Below are 10,855 nucleotides of genomic sequence, written 5' to 3'. Positions count from 1 at the left end.
CAGAAGGCTATCTGGTCTCTTCAGATGTCATTGTCCCTGTTGGTCTCTGTCTTCCTAATTCCAGTTTTTTAAACAGCCTTTGGAGGCACCACATCACAGGCGCCGTGTCTTGTTGGCACAGCAGCTGACCTCTGACCCCTCTGAGTCACAACTGGAGACACACCTTATTGCACAACGACAGTGAAGAAATGACCGTAAACAACTGAATAAAGCACAGCGTATAACACTTAATACCCCCATGATGCACCAGATAGATAGATAGATAGATAGATAGATAGATAGATAGATAGATAGATAGATAGATAGATAGATAGATAGATAGATATTTGGTATTTAATTTTAACCTGAGACTGTAAAAATGCACATTTATTTAAAAGACATTAGACATTACAGTATGTTTTGCTTTATTTAGTTTTATAACTTATTATACATTTAGAAGAAGAAAAAACATGTTAATCTACTACATCATATTGGATGAGTTTCTATTTTTACCACTAGGGGGCAGAAATGTCTCAAGTGCTTCTCCTGTCCTCCTGGTTTCCTCTCTGCTGGAGGAGTCAGGTGTTGTTATCTAGTGTGTCTAGTGATTCAGTGCTGCTCACAAATGTGAAGCCGTGTCAGCAGGAAACTCAACTTCAAGTTCAAATAGTAGAATTACTCACACTTTGTTTTGTGTTGTTTCAGTTTTCCCCTCAATCAGAGTCACAAGTGAAACATTTAAATGAATATGCCTCCACAAAACAAATGTAACTTTAATTCAAATCATTCGCTTAAAACCACACAAATGTCATAATAAAACCTTAAAATGTGTTTGAAAATTCAGTAGGTTTAGTGATGTTTGTGTACCACCAAAGTCATCCTCTGCAGTCAAACTGTGTTAATACCCACAACTATGTGTTTATAAAATGGCGCAGGTGCCATCTACAATATTTCCATCTGATGTAATGATGTTGATTCATCATGGAGTCTTGGTTTTGAATCTTCAGCGAAGAGCTAGAACAAGCCAATTTACACATACACCATATGGTATACTGCCAGACTAAGTGGAGGAAGGTGATTTGAACATACTTACAGGTAAGTAAAAGTGGGAAACTGGATGAATGGGTGAGAATAATACCATAGAATAACAGGACTGATAAACATAAACATGGAAATACAGAAATATAATACATCGTATATTCATAAAAAGTTCAAATAGTGACTCTAGGTGCTCTAAAAGTTAAGAAAGAAATATGTAAAAGAAGTTTATTCAAAGTTATATTCTGCTTATGCTTGTGCTTTATAATTTGCTCAAGATATACTGAAGAAAACATACATCTACATCTACATCAAAGATATATTTCAAGTCAATTCATATTATACCTCAATAATAACCTGGTAGTATACTTTAAAGGTGCAATATGTAGTGTTAGAGAAGAAACTTTAATCAGAAGCGAAAGATGTCAATTGACTGTTTTTTTTAAAATTCCTAAACAAACTAAACAGAATCCCTTTGCTTTCTAGACTGAATAAACGTTAAGTTAAATAAACTAAAAACGTTAAAGGACAAAACAAGTTCATACCGTTTTACTTTTTTATATTTGGCAGACCCCGCCACCTTCAGCTCTAAACAGTAACTACATTAAACTAGTAGTTTGAGTGTGATGAGTGTATACTTTCATAAACTAAAAAGTTGGCTATTTTAGTCCCAACAAGTACCTCCACTTACAAATATACCTCTGGTACACTGATATTAGTGTACAATTTTCTTGAGCCTTACCCAAGCTTCCTCAAATAAATGAACCTGATGTATATTGAATTTTTGTGAGGGTAACTCAACAAGTAATAAGAACAAGCAGCTGCACCAGCACTGGCCAAAGTGGTGCCTGTGGGCCACAGTCAGCCTGTCATAAGGTTCAACTCGGCCCACCAGATGCTCACGGAAAAACATCAGAAAAAGTGAAATAATAATTATGCAGATTTATTTTTCTGAGACAAAAATGCTCTTTAATTAGGATGATGGAGATTTTTTTTTTCTTTTCAATTATTTTTCATAAACCTTAACGTGGAGGGCAGTCAGTGACTTGGTACCATTTTGCATCTTAATACAACAAAATAGTTTTGGCCTGTGGCCCACCATCAGCTTTTCATTTTGTCCCTCAAACACAAAGTGATTCGGCTCCCCTGAGCTACACCAACAACAAATTAACACAAAAGGCCAAAACAGAGAGGAAACTAATTTCAGTCCCATTCACTGTGGTGATGCTTATGTGCTTTTGCATATCTGTGTCATGGTGGAGCTGCAGCAGAGCACTGAGATTACAGAAAAATCAGCAATATAAAAAGCCACGATATCTCAGCCAATGACACTGCAGTGGCAAACTCTGGCCACTCAGCTACTTCACTTTATTCGTCATTAGAGAGACACACAGTCACACGCTGCCTGACACACTGAACATCATGTGCACATCAGAGGTTTGTGCCAAGAAAGCAACATGGAAACTAGTTATTCTCTGCTGACTGAATATGTGAGCAGCTGATGAAATTAAAAGACGATGGAGAGGACAGTGTTTATGAAAGCTTGTGTGTGTGTGTGTGTGTGTGTGTGTGTGTGTGTGTGTGTGTGTGTGTGTGTGTGTGTGTGTGTGTGTGTGTGAGAGAGAGAGAGAGAGAGAGAGAGAGCTCTCCTGGGTATGTCGCTGCAGCTCTGTGTGGCAGAGATAAGACCACCGCCTACACAGAAGCCTGTTTCTTGGGAATTAGAAAACTGTCCCCAAAGTCCACTGGTGACACACAACACCATCCGTCAGCCGGCTACAACAGGCTCACGCGACCCTCCCAACTGTCCAACAAGACGTTCCATTGTCACCTCCAACTGCTTCTGTCGAGATACTGTCAACAGAGCACGCGTGTTGTGTGTGCGCGCAGGCTTTATGAGTTATATAGATCGACCACAGACGTGCTGCAATGTCCTGTATGTCTGCGAGTACGTCTGTGCTTCTGCATGACAGTGAGCGGGGGGGCCTGTAATTCCTGGCCTCCTCCTTTCATCTTGATAACCTCTTATCAGAGAAGAGCAGCCCGCTCACACAGTGACAGCAGCCACGTCCCTGCCCAGCTGTCCGCACTGCCACCTCATTTCACTCTCACATTATCACTCTCATTCACACAGGCCTACGAGCTCCACGAGCAGTTCAGCTCAATCCCACTTAACCGCTGAAAGGAGAGAGACAAGTGCAATAAAAGCAAGTGGAAAATGGATGCCGAAGAAGTAGATAACACAGTGACTTAGCAACGACAAACATCTTTGCATTTATTTTCTGTTAAGGCGTCAGCACAGCAAAATGAGTTTTACTTTGTACCCCGGACCTTGTTACCGAGGCTGCCAGTCTTACAAAAAGGACCCAAAAGTGGAGCTTCAGTAAAAGTTAAAGGGTCAATTGGTATGAAATTTGTTTGAAACGTTCAAAAATTCTGACGTGTTAGCATGCTAACCAGCTAGCCCCAGCCCGTCCCATATTAAAGCCCCTGTGCTAGCAGTGTAAACATCAACACAGATCTGGACCCCAAGTTCCAAGTTCAGACCGCTAGCTACACAGCGAACTAAGCTAACTAGCCAACAGCAGCCACAGTTATTGACAGTTAGCGGCCGTGATGTGGTGCTCCTCATTTACTTTGAGTAAGAAATGAAATGTTTCATTTTGTGGGTGGCCAATTCTTACATATTGCATCTGTGAGATACACACACATACATATATGTAAAATGTTTAAACAGTGCAGTTTTGTAATTATAGTAATTGGCACATTTTCAACAAGTGACTAAATGTCTTATTTGTATGTAAATGTGGCAAAAAAAATAAAAAATAAAAAATGCAGGCATCGGAAACCACAACCCTCTCAAAATGACCATTTCATTTCTAATCTATATGATTATATGAGACCATTTACAGGGTGCGACAAGATTTGACATAAAGGAGAATAAGTCATGAAACACAAGCTGTTCATGAGCTCGGTGTCTTCATGGCAGCCGCAGCCCTGATGGTGAGGAGATCTCAGTGCGGCTCTGTGCTTCCTGTGACCTCTGTGATCTTCACTTTGCAGTTTGTTTCTGTTGGCGCGCAACGTAAACTTTATACCAGGCAGCTGGAGAAGGACTGGCATTTTTAGGGAAATAAATAGACTCCACAACCAGTTTTTGTGCCAAGGACCTTCACTCAGATTTGCATCTAACTGATGCAGTTTATCTTCCCATCACTACCTGATGAGGATGTCATTTCAATTTTACATTTAACTGCTGTGAATTCTAAATTAGTGGAATAAAGCCCAGTGTTGCACAATAAAGAAAAAGGCCTAATATTTTTTTCCAACTGTTTTCCTCCCCTGATTTCCCTGAAAACTGTAAATGAACAAAGAGAGAGGAAAGTTGGGAAGCTGCTTTGACTATCAAATGACTGGGACAGTGTCGGGCTTGTGCGCTGCCAGGCCGTGTCCAGACCATATCTCTCCCCCATGATTGCAGCTACTTTCCCGATTTGCATTACTGTGTTCCACTCTAAGCTTTACCTGGACCACAAAGAAATTGAGTCTTTGCATTTTATAATTGCTTTGTTCAAATGTCTGTGGACTTTTTTCCATGTGGGCTCGGCCTTATCAGGGGTTGTATGCACATTTCATCAACAGACAAAAAGCACCCATCCTGCAGGCTCCTGGCCCTACTGCCACAGCTGTGCAATGTACTTTATGTTACATTTGTGTGACAGTCTGATATTTGTATGTACCTACTCATTTTTTTGATAACAGTTTGGTGCTGATATGCTTCTTATATATGATGCCTTCTCAGACATGTTATCAATACTACACCACCACCACAGTCAACCATGAAGGAAGAGGAAGAAAGCAAGATTTAAAGCTGACACCTTCACCATTCCCTCTTGCTCCAGATCCCGTAACTTTTTGATGAGACAGAAATTGTTTCTGCTATTTCTACATTAATAACACAGTTTGACATCACTTTGAATTTAAAGTTGCAAATAGGTCTCATCTGCCTTCATACAAGTTGTTTCTCCCTGGACCAAAGAGGTGTGTCTTTTAAAAAATGTGTCCCCAACCCCTCCCACGGACTGTCTCTTAGCCCTAAACTTTGCTGCTGGTTGGAGAAGTAGTACTCGTAGCCGTCAGCCTTATACTGAGGTAGACCCGCGCGCCTGGCTTTATAACTCTAACCCAGAATCCTGCAGCTCACCTCGCTCATCTGTGGCATCCACTCAGGTAGGTGACCCCTCGGCTCATTGTCTCTCCTGTTGGTCTTCTCTAGACACCAGTACACTAACGAATATCCGGCTTATGAAGGCATATCTAAGCACTGAAAACTTTTACAGCTGAGGTTTAATATTGTTTTAGGCCATTTATAGCTTGATAGACTGTGACTTGTAGAGATATGAGAGGTGAGGCGTTGGCTTTGGGTCGATCAGGTTTCCTTATTAAGAAAAAGGCCAGTTTGTCTTAAACTTAAATTTTTTTTTATCATTTCTTATATCGGTCTGTGTGACTGGCTGGTCTAATTTATTTAGTTTATCTAGTTTAATTAAGTTATTCAATAGTCACCCTGATCGTCATGCTTTTAGTTGACCTGAGGTCAAATTAATTAATGTCTAATTAGATATTTTATATGCCTTATATGTAACTATATATATTAATACAAATAAGTGTGCTAAATGTCAACTGACCGATCGCTCAGTTAGGATAATAATTAAACCTCAAGCTACACAAGAATGTTTTTGTGTGCAGCTCATGTCTGAAAAACTGTTCAGTGAAACAATTAAATCTACCTAAATGTAAATGTTAACTTCTCAGTACAGTCTCATTTGCTCAGTGTCTCTGTCTCACTCTGCTGTGTTTTGACATTTGTCACATTTCTAGTCTCAAACAGATTTCTATTAATCAGATGAGATTGGGGTCATGTTGTATCGGTGGCGCTGGATATATTTAGCATCATAATAATGCCCGTCTATCAGATTTTCTCAGACTTTATCAGACACTATCAGCCTCTTCTCTTTCCTCTAAAGATACGGAGCCAGAGCGGCCTGGCCTGGTCTATTGTTGCTGTTCTCAGTTCTCTTGCAAGTTTCATCAGCTTTGTGAGGCAGAACTTTTTTTTTTTTAATGAGATTTTCATGTGTAAAAATGTACCACAAGTCTCAGTTATATTATTGAATAAAAAAACAAAAACACTACTGAAGGATTATTTGATGAATGCCACAAACAGGTGTGAGACTGTCACATTTCTGCTTACACTTTCACTTAGAGAACCTGCCTCCGTTCACAGCTCAGCTGTTTGGAGTGTTGTGCTGTTTGCCTGCTGGGGCGTCCCTGAGGACACGTCTTTTGCATTCTTCTAACTGGCACACCTATTGTAGAAAGGCCACCTCGTAACCGTTTGGTCACCGACTGCATCACTACAATTATAGACCCATTTATTTTTACTTTTGACTTTCAGCTGCTGTCAAACTTCCTTTTCCTAGAAAAGGAAGTTTAAAGAAGCCTGCTGTCGAGAGATCTTGTCCCTGATAACTTCAAGTCAGATTGGTTGTTGTGAGGTGAAGTAGTAATAACGCCTCTGCTTCAATCAGAGTAACAGTAAATCAGAAACTGGTGATGGTGGCATAAATTGCCGTGGCTGGCAAAAAATAGGTTCTCCTCTTTTGAAAAAGAGTCCTGAGGGGATGGCACTGTGGATTTCTGACATCCCTGCTATGGCAGTGTCTTAGGTTGAGCTTTGTTCTGTCAGCATGGAGGATTCGTCAGAGCATTCCCACTGGGTGTCTCCAGCTCTGCTCAGCTCAGATCCTCTGGCCAGTTTCTCCTCGGAGCCCGGCCTGCTGCCTCAAGGAGAGGAGGGAGAGGCCTTCTTCTCCAGCCAGGACCATGACCTTGCCAGCCTCCCCTCTTTCTTCTCCGCCCCGAGCCACAGCCGAGTGCCATCCAGCTACAGACACAACTCGGGTCAGTGCTCCCACCCACTGTAACCCATCAAATCCATCTTCTTGCCCAGCGTCCCAAAAAATAACATGACTTTGTTCTGTCTAAAGTCCGTCAGGTGTTCAGCTCGCCGAGCCTCCTCGGCAACCTCCAGCTGCTGGACGGGCCGGTCAGCCACTCTCTGAGCTCACCCTACAGCACCCCGGCCTCCACCTGGAGCAGCCCCAAGCTGCACTCACACACCCCAACATCCCTCTACACCCCTGGAATCACCTCCTCCTTCACCACCTCCAGAGACGGATACTCGTCCCCAGGGAGAGATGGCAGGGAGAGCCCCCGGCTTCAGGAGGCCTTGAAGGCCGAGCGCCTGAGTCCTCTGGGGGGGTCTGGGGCAAGCAGCAGCTTCCTGAACCTGACCCCTGCTGCTGGGAGTGTGTACACTCCTTCCTCCCACCCACACATGCTGAGCCCCTACAGCTCATACATGACAGGCCCACAGGACTACAACTCTGCCGCCCTCTACTCCAGCCCTGGGTCCTGGATCAGCCCCTCATACTCACCCAAACTCCACAACAAGATGCGGATATCCACTCCAGGTGAAAAATACACTAAGATGTGTCATATTTTGTTAAATCCATTGTTCAATTACATGACAGGTCAGTCAGAGAAAACTAATGACTTTTAAGATCCAAACTTTCTTTCTTTCTTGACATTGGAAACAATCACAAGGTCCATTTAGTGGCTGTTTAGGAGTGTTCTGTCATATCAGATGACCTTCTATGGCCATCGAATGGTCGATGTTCAAATAGAAAAAAAATTCCAGGTCCAAGAATGAACTTTGAAACAAACTTGGGCAAGAATTTCTTAAAGTGCCAAAAAAAAAAGAAAAATAATCTCGATTATCTACAGTGACATAAAAACTTGGAAAATCCATCCACTGAGGAAGCTCATAATTGAAAAAAATGTGAGCTATAATTCATTAATTAGATATAAGCTATTCCCATATAGGTTTTGTAGTGATGACAAAATGACACATGTTGAGTAACAAACGTGTATTTTCTAATTCTAAACAGAGGCCAGAGAGTGTGTTAACTGTGGAGCCACAGCTACCCCTCTGTGGCGCAGGGATGGTACAGGCCACTACCTGTGTAACGCCTGTGGACTGTACCACAAGATGAACGGCCAAAACAGACCACTGATCCGACCCAAGAAGAGACTGGTATGACCCACTGACATACACAGTAACACACTTTTCCTGGGTGGCTAGCCAATTTGTGTTATATTCAACAAACAATAAATTGTTGCAAAAGATGATTTCTTTTCTGTGTTTCAGATTGTCAGCAAGCGGGCCGGCACACTGTGTGCCAACTGTCACACCAGCACGACAACACTGTGGAGACGCAACGCCAACGGAGAGCCTGTGTGTAACGCCTGTGGACTCTATTTCAAACTGCACAATGTGAGTCAGTCGAAACTATATTCCTGGTAAAAGCCCACGTGCTGCTGTGCAACATTATTATAAGAAACTGATTTCTGTCTTTTCCTAGGTCAACCGTCCCCTCACCATGAAGAAGGACGGCATCCAAACCCGCAACAGGAAAGTGTCCAACAAGAACAAGAAGAGCAAGAAGGCGCCCATGTTTGAGTCGTACTCAGACATGACTCAGCCGTCCTCCCTGGACGCCAACGGTGGGCCCTTTTCCCTCGGCCCCGGGACCCTCCTCACCTACAGCCACACGCCGCACCTCATCCCAACACAGTCACCGCTGCATTCCTCTGCGACCTTACCCTACACACACCACCTCAGCTCTGGCATGGTGCCCACACTGGTGTGAAATGACAACGAAGGCTTGACTTGAAAGCTGTGAATATTCAGGAACCGGATCGTGTGCTTGCTTGTCAGTTATTTGTGTGAATTTGTACATACGTGTTTCTACACACGAATGAGGTTGTCTGTTTAATTTCAACTGTATTTTAGGAGGAAGCACTAATTATGTTGATGTTATCTTGATCCAGTGCTGGTTTGATGTCAGATAAGGGAATTGTTGCAGCTGTAAATACAAACACAAATCCGATTTGACTGCCTTGTCCGGGTAATCCCTCATCTTTTATTCATAATGTGAAATTATACTTTTTGTGTTACACAGATGGGTTTTGTATTTGCAAAGTTGATATTTGAAACTCCACAGAGATAATAATAAAATGTGTGACCGATTCTGCTGGGGTTATGAAGGCCTCTGTTTCTGATGTCATTTGAATTCTCGGGTTTATCCGTTCAGCTCAGTGAACTGACCACAGCGAGGCCGTCTGACTGCTGTTATTGTACTCCCCTGCTCAGGTACACTGCTCCCTTTGTACGGGCAGCGCTCCACTTTGACAGTGTCATTGTACATGTATGCAAATTCTCCATTCTGCAGAAGTGACAAACATTTAACTAAAGTGCATCACTTACGCCATGGTTTTATATTTAGACCAGAGCTGCCAGTTGATGAGCAACTGGGCTTCAGGTTTAAACACACACACAGAGCCACAAGGTCATGTTTGTATTTGTTATTACTCATCACACAAGGGGGATTTTCTTTCATGCAAAGAATTTCCACTTTCCTGCTTGAATGCAACAGGCAGGAAACTGCAGAGAACTTGCTTAGTAATGATGAGTTATGATAGGCACCATGACAGTAAAAAGATATTAAAAGAAAAAAATAAGAGCCTGGATTGAGTCAGAACACCGAAAGTCTTCACGTGAACTGTGTTTATGTCATTGTTCTGACTGAAGCAGATATGAGCAGCTGTGGGAAAAAAAAAGTGTTCACATCCTGTACTCACATACAAGGAACTTAAACTAATCATGGAACAGTCTTAATTTAAAACCAGTGCCTCCACCTGCCCTACAGAAGCAGATAAGATCATCAGTGAGAACATTTGTGTATTTCTGTTGAATTATTATAGTTAATCTTAATGCCTGATACCAGGTTCTAATTTATCCAGTTCGGATAAGTCACAGAATATTAAGCCCCAAGCCAATTTTCTAGGGTTAGGGTGATTCAAAAGTTTGATGTTTAGTTGTTTATTTGACAAGTGTTTGGGTCATACAAACATATTTTTACACATTGTAGCCACATTGTATAATTTGATATAAAATCCCAAGGTCCCCCAACTGGAGGACAGAGGCTGCTCTGTAATCTGGTAGTACAGTAAGTACTTAAGTTACAATCTATCCTGGTTCAGCGTCATCATCTTTCACCCAAAGGGGCTGCCAGAATCAACAAAAAGTTTCAGTTTCTTTTAGTTGCTTTAAGTACGTAGCAATACCTCCTTTTTAATACAAAATAGAAATACCCAATTACAAGTAAAAGTCCTGCATCTTACTTTAGTGTGAAATATATGAGAATTTCTGTTCTCAATAATTAACCCAAAATCTTCTTATTTTAATGAATATTATTAGAAATATCTACTAAAGTTAGCATCCTAAGTAGCTAGCCCCAAGCCTTTTAACCTCTTTCTCACAGAGCTCCAGAGCTCCTGTGATGTAAACACAACTCTCTGGCTAACCGAGCTAACAAGCTAACAGCAGCAACAGTCATAAACAGAATACAGTTCGCAGGATTTAGCCACTCTGGTGACATGCTGCCCCTATTTGTTGAAAGTATGAGTTCAATAGGTGGCAAAATATTGCATAATGCTCCTTTAAATATAAACAGAAAATTGTATTTATGGTATTAGTGGCATTCATTTATAATAAAGCAGAAAGGCTCATCTGAGAGTTTATATTATGTATTACATTAAAGGTGATCTTTTTTTCTTTTTACTCATGCATGAACACATAAAACATTGTAATGTTAGCTCGTAGCTTGTGTTTTTCATCTCAAACTGTAACAACATAATATAGTGTGTAGAA

General features: G+C 41.6%; 1 protein-coding gene across 2 annotated transcripts; it reads left to right on the top strand.

The window, feature by feature from the left end:
* Positions 1-5,132: 5,132 nt before the first annotated feature.
* Positions 5,133-9,191, top strand: gata1a (GATA binding protein 1a). 2 transcript variants are annotated; one of them, XM_037099634.1, is made up of 6 exons: positions 5,133-5,247; positions 6,739-6,981; positions 7,068-7,553; positions 8,031-8,176; positions 8,291-8,416; positions 8,505-9,191. In XM_037099634.1, exons 2-6 carry the CDS (start codon positions 6,768-6,770, stop codon positions 8,790-8,792), a joined length of 1,260 nt encoding a protein of 419 aa, XP_036955529.1. In that variant the 5' UTR covers positions 5,133-5,247; positions 6,739-6,767; the 3' UTR covers positions 8,793-9,191. The 2 variants fall into 2 exon arrangements, with proteins under 2 accessions (XP_036955529.1, XP_036955530.1); XM_037099635.1 differs by having other exon boundaries at positions 5,144-5,247; positions 6,767-6,981.
* The last annotated feature ends 1,664 nt before the right edge of the window (positions 9,192-10,855 follow it).

Source organism: Acanthopagrus latus, chromosome 6, assembly GCF_904848185.1.
Source record: "Acanthopagrus latus isolate v.2019 chromosome 6, fAcaLat1.1, whole genome shotgun sequence".
Classification (NCBI taxonomy): domain Eukaryota; kingdom Metazoa; phylum Chordata; class Actinopteri; order Spariformes; family Sparidae; genus Acanthopagrus; species Acanthopagrus latus.
The sequence above is the reverse complement of the archived record's forward strand: the minus strand, read 5'-3'. Positions and strand labels throughout refer to the sequence as shown.